The 16743-nt window shown below is 41.3% G+C and overlaps 1 protein-coding gene across 2 annotated transcripts in view; it reads left to right on the top strand.

The window, feature by feature from the left end:
* CACHD1 (cache domain containing 1) overlaps positions 1–16743 on the top strand; it is a 210530-nt gene that overhangs the window by 91618 nt on the left and 102169 nt on the right. For both annotated transcript variants that reach the window (XM_030572407.1, XM_030572408.1), the window contains exon 3: positions 3250–3398. In XM_030572407.1, the coding sequence (XP_030428267.1) occupies positions 3250–3398 (149 nt within the window). The remainder of the gene's footprint in view (positions 1–3249; positions 3399–16743) is intronic.

Genomic DNA, 16743 nt, shown 5'->3' with positions numbered 1-16743 from the left:
TCCATCCCAGTTTAGCGTCATCCACAAATTTTATAAGCATACTCTCTACTCCGTTATCCAAGTCGTTAATGAAAATAGTGAATAGTACCAGAACCAGGACTGACCCATGCAGAATCCCACTAGATATGTTCTCCCAGTTTGACAGAAAACCATTAATAACTGCTCTTTGAGTACAGTCTTTCAACTAGTTATGACCTCACCTTACAATAATTTCATCTAGAACACATTTCCTTAGTTTGCTTATGAGAGTATCATGTGGGACTGTGTCAAAAGCCTTACTAAAATCCAGATATATCACATTTACTTGTTCCTCTTCTGCCCCCTGTCCACTGGGCCAATAATCTCATAATCCCTACCTTTTTTTCACAGTTGGTTAGCCCTCAATGCACTTTTTTTGTGTGGGAATCAAATGGGCACAGGTGATGATAAATGCTGTACGTTCTTTAGTTCTTTACAGCAGGTTTGGTCATGACATAGTTCTTTCAATCTGTTCTGTTTTGTACATGGAAGATTGTAAGCCTGAATAGTAGTGGTGGGTCTGGGCTCATGTAATGTGTTCTTCTTCCTTCAGCCACTTGGGCTCTAGGACTCTCTGAATTTTCTGTCTCACACCACACAATGCACTACTGTGTCAGAAGATTGTTTGCAAATTGCAGCTTTCTGTGATCTTAGGCAATTCCTTTTTGTGCCTCATCCATAAAGGGCGAGTGACAATACGTGTCAACTACAAGAGGTGTTGGGTAGCTTGGAAAAATGTGTGTGTGAATCATTTTGAGATCATGTGATGGAAAAGTGTTATATAAGTTACATCAGCTTCTCAGTGGAATCCCTATGTTTGGTGGTACAGACAATTCTTCAAAAAGATTTATCAGGCTTGTAGACTTCGATGAATGTACACAGGGATAGTTGCTCATAGGGACGTGGGTTTTATTACCAGTTGAACTGCTAACGTAAAAAAGCAAATTCTGTGAAAAAAACTCACTACGTACACTATTCAGTTAACAAAAAACTAACATTTTTAATTTATATAAGTGTTTTATGTACTTTTTTCTACATGTGGTTTGTGTCAATTTTTTTGTTACAGTTAGTTGCATCGTCCATTTTTATCTGCCGGCACAAATCTCTCTGCTACCCATAATTTTTAATAATTAATGAAAGCTTGATGCACAGCCATTCAGTTGCCCAAACTGAGAGAAAAATGTTCTGAAGACATTATTGAAACATGATATTTTAGAAATTTTGGCTTGTATACTTTTTAGGAGGGCTAGATATTCCAGGGTTACATTTAATATGCTGATGAATACGGTTAATCAAAAGAAAGTTGGCCTGAAAACAGAACAAGAGAGAACCTACTCAGCTACGTAGTATCTGACAATTGAAAGAGCTGTAAAATCATTCTACAAAACCAATTAGATATAATTCTACAACTAATTTCATTTGAGCAGTAGTCTGTTAAAAAACTATATTCCTTGGAGACCTGTAATTGAGCTGTACATTTGATAGAACAATGGAGGCAAATTCATTGCTGTTATCAGTGTGGGCCTTATTATTTATATAAGAAAGTAAATCATGATGCATTGTTCCGTTAGTAATAGTTAGGAAAGACATTTGTCAGTCCTGGAGATCTGAACTGACCAATTGCATTTCTCAATGTACAAATTTACTAGTGTTATCTGGTCATTTCTTTAGCTGAAGTGTTGGAGTTGGAAGGGAGCAAAATGATGTACGTATAGTAATTAAAGAACTTTCTTCAGCTCTGAAGATACAGTTAATTAAAATGTGAAGTGAAACATTTTTGAATATTCACTACTGGCAGTATACTGTTAAAAGATTATTGCCTTTCATTCAGAATGCAAGCTGTAGCCTGTAGAGGATATTTCCATGTGTGCCAGACAAGATCATGCTCTTGGGACCTTATCCATTTCCACTGACTTCAGTGGGTTTTGAATCTTCTGCTTAGCATAAGTGAAACATGCCTCAGGTGGCATATGGCCAGGATTCATCACTGAATTTGGTCTGCTGGGTGGCTCATGAGCTTCCTTGGCCCAGGCCAGGTACTGACAGGGAGTGCAACATGAACGCTGATCCAAGCTCCCCTGGGCTGACAAGCTAAAAGCAAATATCCCAGGGAGGTTCCTATGTGATGTTTATTACATTTCAGAGATATACAGTTTCTTAAATTAGAGAGATGTAAAGAGAATAGCCAAAATTACCAAATAGTGCCTAAAGTCAAGCTCCTAAATTCAGCAAGAGTCCCTATTTTTTAAGACACTAAGTACCCACATCTGTCATTGAAATAAGTACATCTTGGGGTGCTCAGGCTGTTTATTTAGGACCCTAGAAATGGATTATGGGGCCAAGCCTTAAGTACTTATGTTTAATAATATTGTTCTGTTTAATTTAATCTCCATCATATTTTCTTTTGGCCTTCTCAGAAAAAATTATTTGCACTACTTGTGTTAGATGGTGAATGCAGCAGCAGTATCCTTAAGCAGTGCACAAAGGATCTGATCCAACTCTTGACTGACAGCCGTGGAAAGACACTCACTGACTTGAAAGAGAGTTAGATCAGGTCCTATGCTAGAAGATGTGAGGAGTAAAATATGAGAATGAAATTTGGGTAACTTTCAAAGGCTGAGAGCTATGTACCAGTTTTCATTTAAAATGGTTAAATGAAGGTACTCTGACGTATTACTTTTAAGAGAGACGAGGTGAATGAGGGAATATCTTTTATTGGACCAACTTCTGTTGGTGAGAAAGACACGCTGTTGAGCTTACACAGAGCTCTCCTTCTGGTCTGGGTCCAATAAAGAAGTTGGTCCAATAAAAGATATTACCCGATCCACCTTGTCTCTCTAATATTCTGCTACCAACACAGCTACAACACATCATTATTTTTAATGCATTTTGAAAGTATATTTTTCATAGTGCAAAATTGGTGATTTTTCATGACGTCTGGTTCAGCTAGAGCTAAATTAGCATGGCTGAAAAGGGTGAAATTCTTGGATATCTGTTGCAGGACAGTAAATATATTTTAGCATTTTGTATCATTGGTTAGTATGGCCATTTTATGACTCACATGATGACTATTTCAACCTGCACAGTGAAAACTAAGTGATATATTGCATAAAGCCTGGAATTGGTAGCTTTACTGTGTGCAGTTTGTTTTTCCTTTAACACTGATTCATTAGCATGACGGAAGATAGTACAAAGAGTCTTTGATTTAATTTTAAGTATTTTTGTTTTCAGCTGGCAAAAAAAATTCGAGAGAAGTTTAACCGTTACTTGGATGTAGTGAATCGCAATAAGCAAGTAGTGGAAGCGTCATATACTGCTCACCTGACGTCACCCCTGACTGCAATCCAGGACTGCTGTACTATTCCACCGTCTATGATGGAGTAAGTATTTAGTGCCAATATTGCTTATGCTTTCAATTAAGTTATGGAAAAGGAAAGACTGTAGTACAGGAGTAAAGTGCTTGCAATAAAGTCGGTGTTGTCTGCCACTCTTGTGGCCGCTGGAAAACGACAAAACAGTAGTCCTGATCCTGCTTTTACCAATATTGTTAGGCCAGATTGTGTTGGTCTTAATTACATTAAGTAGTCTCTTACTCTTTGAGAGACTACTTAATTTATTTCAAAGGGAAGCACAATACTCTTCAGTGTAGCTATACTGAAGATAATATTGCAGCTCTGGTTTTCTGTGTAACCATTTTCTCTCTGTAATGAAATCATTGGCTGATTTATTTTAAAGTCCCAGCTTCTCTTATTTTACTGGGTGTAAATGACGAAGGAAGTCATTTCTGGCTTGTTATAAAGTGCACTAGAGAAAGCTCAAGTCAGAGATCTTAGATTTTGAAACCCAGACTGGATTAAACAGCCTTCCTGGAAGAGAAAAATGGGTTGGGTTAATATGTATTAAAGGCAATTTCTGCAAACTACATTCATTACGTGTCCAACTTTGTAGAGGTATCACAATAACATATGTTTACTTAGGAATGGAAATATATTAATAAACTGTAATTATTCGTTATATTCAGATGTCGGAGCACAGCTATAATCCAGGGCTATGGCATGGTTTCAGGTGTGCTGGAAAATGTAACCAGTTTTCTTTGTATTTATTTGAACTGGAATATGGGCCCCAATCTCAACATGTATCAGAGGAGCAGCAAAGAATCCTGTGGCACCTTATAGACTAACAGACGTTTTGGAGCATGAGCTTTCGTGGGTGAATACCCACTTCCTCAGATGCATGTCTGGGGCCTAACCATGTTGACATGCATCTGAGGAAGTGGGTATTCACCCACGAAAGCTCATGCTCCAAAACGTCTGTTAGTCTATAAGGTGCCACAGGATTCTTTGCTGCTTTTACAGATCCAGACTAACACGGCTACCCTCTGATACATGTATCAGAGGGGTAGCCGTGTTAGTCTGGATCTGTAAAAGCAGCAAAGAGTCCTGTGGCACCTTATAGACTAACAGATGTATTGGAGCATGAGCTTTCGTGGGTGAATACCCACTTCGTCGGATGCATCTCAACATGGTTAGGCCCCAGATGGTTACAAATAAGCTTTTACATCACTCTTCAGTGGTCTGTGTGAAGCAAGTTTGGTGGTCTCAATCCAGTTCCAAGTGGACAGATGCCCACATCAAAATACTAATGCGACTAATGCTAATTAACGATATTTTGGCAGCCTCAGCAAAGAAGCCAAGGATTAGAATAGAATGGAAACTGAGCTACCCTCTCATCTCTTAGAAATGGGCCTGCCATTCAAGAGCACTGCAATTTGCAGTGGTGGATGAGATGGAGGTAGTGTGGGTGAAACTTGTAAGCCCATTGCCCATGTTGCATAGTCTTTGTTAATTAATAGAGCGTGTCTATCGTGGCATTTTTCATAGGCTCTAAATTTACTTCAGTTTTGTCCTAACAAAATGAGTTAGCCTAGAAGCAACTTGGAACCTCAAATCTATTGACAGTGTAACATGTTTATAGATCCAAATTACGAATTCCTCACAGCAAGTGATTTAAAAAAATAAATAAATAGGAGCCATTGCTAATGAAACATAGAAAAAGCAGGTGAGAGTGTTCTATTAAAGATATTCTCTCTGATACTGATTAGTGGGCGGAATAATACTGAATCAGTTAAGTGGTTCACAGTTGGTTGACTGCTCTTGTTTGACAGGGTCATCCAACTAATTCTATGGAGAAGGCCAAACTGAATGTGAAATTATGATCCTGGGGCCAGGATTATTATGCAGAACTATGTAACTACTCTAAATCCACAGCAGATATCCCACGGGTGTCAATGAAAGGTTATACAAAGAAAAGGAGTGTTGGTATTTATTAACTGCCTTACTGTCACATTCAGCATCATTCACATCATTCAAAAGTAGTATCTTTACTTTTGTGAACATTGATTTCTGCCCTTCCTTCCTTCCTTCCTCTCCCCTCCCCACGCAGCAACTCCCAATTCCACTTTGTGGGCGTCAGTCCCCTTTCTCACCTAATCTGCTAAAGTGATCATCAAAGGAATAGTTAACCTTGACATTTAAGGTGGCATTATTGGGTCTTAGAGTTAACACTCCAGTGTGATGAACAGGGAGGTGAAAAAGTTCACAGCTGTCAGAGACATTTGTTTCAGACTGTCTATTTGAAGAGTCAGGAAGACCGCTACCTCCATTATGTACTGTGCTATCGAGCTATAAGCCCATAAAAGGAGAGGAAACTTGTGGGCCAAAGGGACATGCTAGCCATCGTTTCCCACGGCTCTCATTGGCCGGGAACGGTGAACCGCGGCCACTGAGAGCTGTGGGGGACCATGCCTGCGGACGGTCAATGTCAGCAATATGTCTCGTGGCCCACAATCAGATTACCACAGGTTGCCCACCACTGGTCTAAACACATCACCCCATACTATGAATGCTCCTGCACTGTAGTTATAATTTAGTTATAATTTATTTTAGGACATCAAGCCATAAGACCCTCTTAAACAAAGGATATGACACCATTTAACACTTCACTCTTTGTCTCTACCTGGTGGTAAAAGTGGGAGCATAATCCAAGCATCTTGACTAGTGTAAGAGAATTCCAAAGAAATCAAATTATTCAATCAAATTATTACCAGACACCCATAGAAAGCGTAGCCATTTCAGTTCTGTATATAATCAGAAGCCAAATTGTTAGCATTTATTTTTATAGTCGATTTTCCATATATTTCTCTTCCAGCCTTTTGTAATTTCAGTACTATGGAATTTTGCCAGCATCTTATGGAAAATTGGAATGAAGTATTGGTAGCAGGGTAGTATGGAAAAACTGATTAATGGAATAGTGGTTTTTTTGTGTTTGTGTGTGAAAGAGGAGGATTTTATTTTGACAAAGATGATTAAAGTGTAACAGTTTATTGTTGGTATATAGCTTAGCAATCTGAGCATTGGTTTAGAAGTAAAATGTATACATTGCTATATTGCTTAAGATGAATGAAAACACAAGAGTACAGCAACTGGGTAGTAAAAATAAACCAATAAAAAGAAAATAGAACCAATAAAATTCGAAATTCAACATAAAATAAGCTTGACATTTTAGTCTCTACTTTAATTAAAGTAGTGAGAGATGACAATGAAAACAATGTGTAGTTTATTGCCATTATGTGGAACTGGAGATAAAGCTCATATCGTGCAGAGTCCAAATGAACAATATTTATAACTGTGTGAAGAAGTTTGATATGAACAGTTGGTTTTATACAGGCTTGTTAAACCATATCTCTGTGTAATGTTTAAGATTTCTAGAATTGCATAGATATAGGATTCATTGGAAAACTACTTCAGATTGCTTTCCAAGACACTGACAAGTAGTAGTTTTGTATTTGTAATTTGTATTTTATTGTACTTGCAATGTAAGTTTGAAAATATATTTGTCATCTGACCCTGCCACCCACTGTGTTCCAAGTGCAGCTGAGGGCTGTTTACATTTAGCAGCAGCAGCAACCCTGCTAATACACAGCTGGCGTTAATGTACCAGAATCATAGTATGACAGGATACAAATGATAATTTGTTGGGTGACTGCTGCTGTCGTGTCAGAATGGGGAACACATAACACTATTTCTTGGACTTGGAGCCCCCAATCTGTACTATTCTATTCTGTATAGGTTCTTATACCACACTTGTCACTGTAGTATCTGAGTCCTTTCCAGTAGTGCACTAAGCACTGTGACTGACATCCTGTCATGTTTGTTCGTTCACTCATCCTCTCCCCAGAGGGGAGTGTGTGCAGGGGAATGGTTTTTATTTCAGAATTCTCTCTTTCTCGCTCAATCTCTCTCACACTCCACTTCAAGTCCTTTCACCAGGGCTTGGCTACACTCACACTTTACAGCACTGCAACTGGGGTGTGAAAAAACACCCCCCTGAGCGCTGCAAGATACAGTGCTGTAAAGCGTCAGTGTAATCAGGGCAGCAGCGCTGGGAGCGCGGCTCCCAGCGCTGCACGTTACACCCATAAGGGATGTGGTTTACATGCAGCGCTGGGAGAGCTCTCTTCCAGCGCTGCCGCTCTGACTGCACTCACACTTCAAAGCGCTGCCGCGGCAGCGCTTTGAAATTCCAAATGTAGCCATACCCAGAGCAATAAGTGGCTGTTGAGCAGTTTTGGCACCAACTTCTCCATATTCTCTAATTCAGCAAAGAATTTTAGCATATGCTTAAATCTATCCCTATTTAGCAAAGTATTAAAGCATGTGCTGATGTTAGTGGGATTTAATCACATAAAGTTAAATACACAGTTAAGTGCTTTGCTGAATAGAGATGGACTCCTGAATCAGAGTCACAGAGCATTGCACCTTTCTTCACCAGGCTTTGTGTTTCTCTGCTTCAGCTGCATTCACAGCTGGACTTCAGCAAGGTTTAAATACAGAACAAAATAGCAATATGTAACGCTGGGGGGGATGAAAGCTTTATGCAAGTGTATCACATGCAGATGAATTTTTCTGCAGTGGAGTGATTCATAAAGTACTTCGAGCCCCACAGAAATTTGCAGTAGGACTTCCATGGGTGTCTTCTCAAGGCTCAGATAGATCAGGCCTACATTCTCTGAAAAGGGTCTCTGCCTCCAACAGTCTGGTAGCTTCAGACACGAGGTTTTGCATGTCCTGGGTCTGGGCCCTTTGTTAACTCCAAAGCCTAGTGTACCTCTTGCACCTGAATTCTTGGGGAGATTCAGTCTGTTTCTTAAAGACAAAGTAATATCCTGCCTAGACTGCAGACAGGTACAAATCTACTTTACTTTATCTTCTCTCAAAGAAGCCCAAAGAAGGGCAGTGTGGAAGAAAGAGCCAGCTTTGCCTGCAAGAGGACTGCTCTTTCAGAGAAGCTTAAAAGTCAATCCCAAGAAGAATTCCCTGTAGTACAGGGTTTCTCAAACAGGGATCGCCGTTTGTGTAGGCAAAGCCCCTGGCAGGCCGGGCCAGTGTGTTTACCTGCCCCATCCGCAGGTCCAGCTGATTGCGGCTCCCACTGGCCGCGGATCACTGCTCTGGAGCCAATGGGGGCTGCTGGAAGTGGCGGACAGTAAGTACCTCATTAGCAAGCCCCCTTGGATGATCTCTAAAAAACCAGAAATCCCCTTCTTTCCTAGCGATTTTCCAACATCCTAAAATGTTCCTCCTTGTATGGATCAGTGGTTATAACTCTGTATTGCTAGGGAGGAAAAACTGGTAGTCAAATTATCACTCCCTGCACAAATGAACTCATAAGGTCTTCTTTCTACTGCTGATAGGAGTCGAGACTGAGGTCCTTTTTGAAGGAGCATTCCACTGGTGAGAGAGAGCATGTGTTTGGCCAGCCTTTCCCACCTTCCATTACATTTGTCTCTGGGCTTTTTGCAAAGCAGAAAGGGGCTAATGTCAGACAGGTGGTTTGCAAGCCGTCTCAGCTTAGTACAGAAGCAGAAGGTGCAAAAACATGGTATTGGCCAAGGCAGTCCAATAGTAACAAAGTATGTCAGCAGTCAGGAGATCAGAATTACGGATTTGAGCTTGTTCCCCGTTCCAAGGGTTTAAAAGTCTGGGAACACTGCCGTGCCAGCACACTGAGCCCTTGGAAGAGAGAGCACATATCACTTCTCCAACCAACCAGAAGAATGTTATAAGAGGCAGATAAATCTCTGCCCAGCCCTTCTCAGCCAGAAGGACAGCTAGCCTGCTGTGTGGTAGAGAAGGCGGAGAGGGGAAAATAGTATGGATCTTTTAATCTCATAACACCTCCTGGGAAAAATTAAGTGTGGGTTTCCACATTAAAGGAGCCTGAAGAATCCATGAAAAACAGATGTCAGGCAGGCTCCAGACATAGTTTATGATTGAATTGGGTTGGGATTTTTTTTTATAAAAATACTGTTTAATTGAATTATGTTGCTCCTTGACTTAATAAAACCCTATTGCGTAAGACTACATCACCCATTTATAATGCTTAAAACACTCCTCTCCCAAGGAAACACAAATTAAGTAGTTTGGAAACTCTAAGGATGCAAGTTGCCCATTTATCTGTGTGCTGATTTGGCAATCTTGCTTTAATATAACTGCAGCTACTAGTAAATCCCTTCTTGTAGGCCCTAGGAAAAAACTTACATGTGAGTTTCTCCCAGAGCAGTGCATTAGACTAGGGTCATCCCATTAGTACTGTATATGAAAGGGGCTCTAACATCAACAAAATAGTGGAAATAAGTTAACATAAAGTGCTGTCAAATGCACAAAATAAATGAGCTGTAAAAATAGAGAGGATTTGGGGGGGGAGGCCTTGACTTAAGTTCTGATCCCGCAGTTCTTTGCATACAGATTCACCCCGACAGCCACGCAGAGCCCCACTAAAGTCAGTAGGCTCCATACCAGCACAGAGATGCACTCACACAAAATGAACGTGGACATTGGGGCCCAGAGTGTTGTTTATTATACCGAGTACAAAATTCTCAGGCAGAATTTTTTTCAATTGACATCCTTTAAATATTAGTTAAATTTTGGTTAACTTTGTTCCAGGTGTGACATGCTGTCCTGGATATCAGAGCTGTGTATTTTATAGTCATTTCGGCATATGTTGAATTTAAAATCCTGAACCTGGAATAATTTTGGTTGCCTTCCACTGTATTTCTGTATTGAAAAAGGCAATTAGAACTGAGTGCATATTCTAAATGAGGTCTCGTTATGGGCTTGTCTACAAGGACAGTTAGTACTCCAAGTTGGAGGGTAAGTTGACTTCATACTAGCCTGTGGTAGACTTTCATTACATTTGTCTGTGGCTTCTTGTCCATGTGAATCCTGTTCCCATGCACTTGAAGTACTATAGTGCACTTTGATCTACTCCTGTTTCAAAGTGGGATAGATCAAAGCACACTATAGAACTTGTAGTGTGCAGTAGCAGGGTTTGCGTGGTCAGCTCATGCAAGGTTGATTTTCTTAGGACCAAATCTTCTGGCTTAAGTAAGGGGCCAAGATGCAGCAGAAGCAGCCCACTTTATGGCACACGGGTGTTATATCAACCAAGCAAGGTACTAACAACTTCAACAGTACTTTATTTTTACAGTGGAAACCTCTGTACCAAGCTGCTGCTGCACCATATGTAACTCTCACTCAGCCTCCTCAACTCCTCCCCCGTCCTTCCTGTTTCCTGTCCTTTCAGACTCCCAACAGCCAGTGCTCCCAGTTCTAATAATTACAAGCACATCTAAACACCACAGTGGGAGAGGTAATACAGGGTTGTCTCTGCATCCGCTTTACACCATGAAGCACAGTTTCACAATAGGCCTGAGGATGAGAGGTTATGGCTAGTTAACTGACAGTTACATGGATCCAGTAGCCCAGCACTGCAGGGGCTGCCCAGAAGGCCATGGATGGATGCTACTTCAGCCTCAGCTTGCACAGATGCTTAGGGAGGAGAGTTTTGATTAGCACAAACCATTTACATTGATGGTCTATGCAGCATTTTGGACTGACTGAGAACAAGCCACCCAGCCCAGATTGACAGACTTGGGCTAACAGGACTCGCACAAGGGCTCTAAAATAGCTGTGTAGCCAGCACTTTGAAGCTGCAAATCAGGTTGGAGTTCAGGATCTGATGCCCGCCCTCCTCCCTGGGCTTTAGCTTCCATTGATTTCAAGGACTAAAGATTTATTGCCTAGCTATATTTCAGGTCTCCAGGGAGACGTATGGCTTCTTACATGATTGGGTCCAAAGACAGTGGCAGCCATGTTCTGCACTAGCTGATTCTTCTGAGTGGTCTTCAAAGGTAGCTTCTTTATAGGCACCATTTCAACAAAGTATTTACGTCTGTGAGTAGTCCCACTGACACTTAGGGTATGTCTACACTGCAAAAAAAGCCCAGAAACATGGCAATCGGTCTTAGAGCCTGGATCTGCTGACTCAGATACACGCTATGGCAGGGGTTCTCAAACCGGGGATCTGGACCCCTCAGGAGGTCATGAGGTTATTATATGGGAGGGTTGTGAGTGCTAGCCTGCACCCCAAACCCTGCTTTGCCTCCAGCATTTATAACAGTGTGAAATATAAAAAAGTATTTTTAATTTATACTGGGAGGTCACACTTAAAGGCTTGCTGTGTGAAAGGAGTCACCAGTACAAAAGTTTGAGAACCCCTGCGCGATGGTGCTATAAATAGCACTGTAGACATAAGGGCCCAGCCTGGAGCCTAGGCTCTGAAACCCAGGGTTGGGGCGTGGTCTGGAAACCCGAGCGCAAATGTCTGTACTGCTCTTTTCAGCACTGTTGTGCAAGCCAGTTTACTTGAGCTGGTTCTCTGAGACTCACGGCTGCAGGTCTGTTTTTGCAGTGTAGAGATAGGTACCTTGGGGCCATAGAGCACACTGCAGTAGTGCAGTCTGGGGGGTCACAAAGCCATGGATAACTGCAGTAAGAGTTGTTTCAGAAGGAAGAGATCCCGACCTTTTACCCAAATGTATGTGTGGGGGTAACATGAAGGAGCTAGTTCTGCCTGTTCCATCCTTGTCCTGAAGACAGGACTCCATTTCCAGGGGCTTGTCAGTTTCTTAATCTTCATAAGAGCTACCATTCACTCAGGAAAAGAAGAGGCAGAGAACTGACTTCCTACTAGATAGAGACAAAATTATCTCCAACCCTATCTGGGGTTTCCCTCTCCCTCCTACATACTTTAAAAACCCCTCCTCAGGCAATCCGGTGTCCATGACATTCTGCAAGTGGCCGCAGTGGGTTATTTCTGAGAGCAATAAGGAACTTATTTGCATGTGTGTGTGGCATATGCAAGCACTCGAACACATGTGCAGACCCCTCCCTCTGCCCGGGATAAATGAATTTCAATACTAATTTTTATATACGATTATTTTCGGAGTCTTCAAAAATCTTTATTTAAAGTACTCTATGATGGTATTTGTTTCATGTTAAGAGTACGCAACTTTTCCTTATATTTAGCTGACATTGTTTACACACTTTTGGGGATACTTGAGGTCTGTTTTCTGTGCTTTAGTCCGCACTGCTGATAAGTTTATGGAATGCTTTTATCGGTCTCAATTTGTGAAAAGATAGAATGGAGTGATACTTATCAGTGGTGACATATTACATGTCAACTTTGCAGTACATCCATTAGTGTAGCTGTTTAAATAAGTAAACCTACAAACTTGTTTTTGAAGATCATTTACTTTATGAATGTGATAGTTCCTTCAGAAGTGGGCTGGGCTTTTCTCCTTTTTAAGCAGGTGGTTAAATATTTGCTAATGCTGTTCAATTTTTATCACAGTTCTTGCTTTGTTTATCCGTCCTCTTATGAGCAGTTAAGTGGGAGATAAGGGGAATCCCACCAGTTCCTTTAAAACATATTACTCTAGTTAGTATTTTAAAGTGCTTCATTTCCAAAAGAGAACTGGATTGGACCCTACTAAAGGAAATGTAAACTGTGTTGGCTAGAGCTGACCAGACTAACAAAGATGGCTGTGGGTGTTCAGGGAATCTGGAAGGCTTTTGTGGTGTGAACCTTGGAGTTATATGTAGAAAAACAGACTTTCAAATTAATGGACATTGAGGAACTGGCTGTCTTGGAATGTAACTTTTCCTTTGTGGGAGGAAGTGTGCCTGTGCTTCAGGCTAGAGGGGGGTTTGCTACAGCAGCTTGTGTCAATATATGCACTGCTGTGTTGCAGTATTTGTCCCAAGCACATGACTCAGGTAATTTACCTTCTTTTTTTGTGACCGAAAGCATGCTCCTCCTCTTTCAGGTACTGCTTGAAGTCAATGATACTACTCATATGTTTAAAGTTAGGCACTCACTTATGTACCTTGCTGAATTAGGGCCTCCATCCGTAGATTTGCCCGTGAGGCCATTTTCACTTAACTTGAAAAAAAAAAAAATCAAAACCACTGTTTCTTTCCCAAAGTATTTAAATATTTAAATCCTACAGTATGTATGTGTATGTGTATGTGTATGTGTGTATATATATATATATAAAATAAAATATATGAGTAGAAAGGTATGTCTTGCTATCAATAAAACATGCCAGTTTGAGAATTTTAAAGAAAATGCTGAATTTTGAGTGAATGTATTACATAGCTGCATTTATCCTCCACAGCCACGTTTACAGGAAATTAAACAAAGAGTGAGAGAAAAGAAATCGACCTTAATACAATAGGCAAACTCCAACAGATGTGTCACTTTTATAAACGTTCCCTTACTTTTTCTAAACTGAAATTGCACAGAAGTTGATTTACACTGAACTGAAGCCGAATGAAATCCAATTGGAGCTCACTTCAACACTGTTTTGATGTAAGATTTAAAGCTCCTGCAAATTTATTTTATCTTCTGCATTTGCTGATCTCCTGCTTGTAAATCCTATTGAAGGAGAATAAAAATGACTGCAGCCTGATGGGAATTAAATGTCTGAAGTTCAAAGCAGTTTGCACATCAGAGCAAATGTCAATCAAATGAACATCTTGCAAGCTAGGCAGGGAGTGAATTTCTCCATGGGGAAGAGATCAAAGTGGGAGTCACAGTTCTGTTTTCTCCCTCGGGATGCAGTTTCGATCAGTTGTTCATTAAAGTGAATCCAGAAGGAAGGCTTTTTATATATATGAAAAGGGGAGAGAGGGGATCGGAGTAAATGTTACTTCTCTTAAAACTGAATTTCAGCCAACAATCTGATCTTATTTAAGTATGTACAGAGACTAATTACAATCAACTATATAGTTTTTCTGGGGGGATTTTTGACAGACAATTCTTTGAACAATGTCACCTGTATCATTTTAGGCCAGATTTCAGAAGAGGTCTGATCTGTCATCTGTGTTGCCCAATTAGTCTACAAGCTAATATTTCAGCCTGTAAAAATGTAGGATATTGCTAAAAATCAGGACTTATTTATATCCAGCAGTGGAGGCAATCAACAGTTGTCTGCAAATTTCACTTCTGTGAAGTTTATATCTTCTTCTAAAATAAATGATTTTCCCCGTTGTACATTTTCATATAGGGTATTTACAAGATCTGTAAGTCAGTCAGTACAGAAGCTAAAATTAACATCAAGTTACGGTTCAGAAATCAAGCCGTCAGAAGTCAGGAATTTTTTTTTTTAAATCAATTTACTGCAGAGATACATTTAGCAATACATCCTAACTGATGTGGCTTTAAGTTGTCAGAAAGAAACAAATGGTAAATTCTGGGGTATATGCGAAAATACAGATTATAAACATGATCTTACGAATACAGAAATGTTTGCTTGGTTTTTTTCACATTTGTTTTCTGACAAAGGACTAAAAAAAGAAACCAACAAGTTTATGGCTATGTGAATGTCAAAATTTTATTTGAAACATGGGTTGCCTCCTGCCACAAAAGTGGCTGAACCTGATTTAGCTTAAACTTTTCAAAATAAATCCCTTTTGGAAAATGTGCAAAACCAGTTTCAGTGAACAGCAACTGAAAATAAATTTAGATACTGTTCCCAATCTAACCTTTACAGGAGCATTCACTGCTAGCAAATGCTATAATAATTCTGTCTCAGGACTGCTGTCAATCTTTTATTCTGCATATTTTATTAGCTAGATTGCATATTATAAATGTATCTATTTTGTATATGTTCTCTGCTGTTTTTAACTGCTTGAATGTATTAACAAGGAATAGAATGTGTAGAAGGAACAGAGGTCTAGTAGTCAGAATGTGAGGCGGGGGCAGGACAGAGTTGACTCCTGCGTTCCTTTCTAGCTCTGCTGTTGAGATCTTTGAAGATATTACAGCCTTTCTGTGCCTGATTTTTACTCATTGGGAAAATGAATGTATTAATACTCCTTCTTTGGTATGTTGTGTGGCTTGGTTGGCCAGTTTTTGCATTAAAGCATTTTGACACACTAGGGTGAAAGGTACTATGTAAATATAAAGTGTTACTGTTGAAACACCCACCTCTAATGGCATATGACACTTTTTTCAAGGATGAAGCTTCTCAATCAAGGGGCAGTTAGAAAGGGAAGCAAGTGTTGGTCTGTGGATGAGATAAAATCATATGAATAAGGAAGGTGGAGGAGAGGGATCAGTGAGGGTAATACCTTCTGTTCTTCTTGGAGTGCTTGTTCATGTGCATTCCACATTAGGTGTGCGCGCACTGCATGCACGAGTGTCGGAAACTTTTCCCTCCCATCGGGCCGGTGGGGCCCCCGCCTGAGTGGCACCACTGCACTATGCATATGTACCTCCGTTGGCTCGACCCCCTCCAGTTCCTTCTTACCATCTGTGGCGGTGTTGGAACAACCTCTTACTCTCATACAAGAAGCAATCCCTTAGCTTTAGAGTTACATGACTATTATCAGTTCGTTAGCATCTCTTTGTTGTGGACACTTAATAGATTAGGTGCTTGGAGGCTTCCAGCACCTGCCCCAGGTTGCGGGGCATGCCGCAGGCCCATGGGTTTAAAGCTTGCGCTGCGTGCTGCAAGCCCATGCCAGTTAGTGACTCACACGACTCCTGTCTATGTTGCCTGTGGGAAGCACACCAAATGGAGCGGTGTAAGATTTGCAAGGCGTTCAAGCCAAGAACAAAGAAAGAGAGAGACTTTTGTTTGAAACAGTTGTTGATGGAGACCGCGCTGCAGCCCCTGGGCCCAGAGCGCCTGATGTTGGCCGTTTCCTTGGTGTGGAGTGCCCCGGAGTTGTCAAGAGACCTGGTGCCGGTCAAGCACCACAAGCCATCGGCCTCGGAGCGCCAAAATAGGCCCTGGCACCACTCATCCTCCCCGGTGTGGCACAAGATGAAACCGAAAGAAGGGCACAGATGTTACCCGCAAAGCAGACTGGCGCCATCTAAGGCCCTGGACACCAGGAAGAGCGTGATGGATGCTGTACCGGTGCAATCACTGTTGGTACCGGTGCCACAAGTCCCACCGAGTACAGCTATAAGTGAACTTAGTGAGGACGAAAGGCCCAAGGGAGTAATAGATCAGCCCTCCACACCTGACACCGCTGAGGTGGAGAAGGACCTCATCGGGTTATCAGCGGTGAGGCCCCTCCCGACCAGGGAGAAGACTTCGGTACCCGTGCCCAGGGTGCTGTTGAGGGGAAAGCCGGCAATGGCGCACCGTTCAAGGGCACCATCCTGGTATTGTTCCCGGTGTTGGTCCCGGTCAAGCTCCGAGTCGATGGACTCCCAATTACCCCTGACTCAGAGGGAATTCCCGGTACTGGAGGTGAGTCAATGTGTGGAATTGGTGGAAGGGTCACGCCACTCTCTGGCACCCCTCAG

Source organism: Gopherus evgoodei, chromosome 8 (assembly GCF_007399415.2).
Source record: "Gopherus evgoodei ecotype Sinaloan lineage chromosome 8, rGopEvg1_v1.p, whole genome shotgun sequence".
NCBI classification, from domain to species: Eukaryota; Metazoa; Chordata; order Testudines; family Testudinidae; genus Gopherus; species Gopherus evgoodei.
Note: the sequence above shows the minus strand (reverse complement) of the source record. Positions and strands in the feature narration are given on the sequence as shown.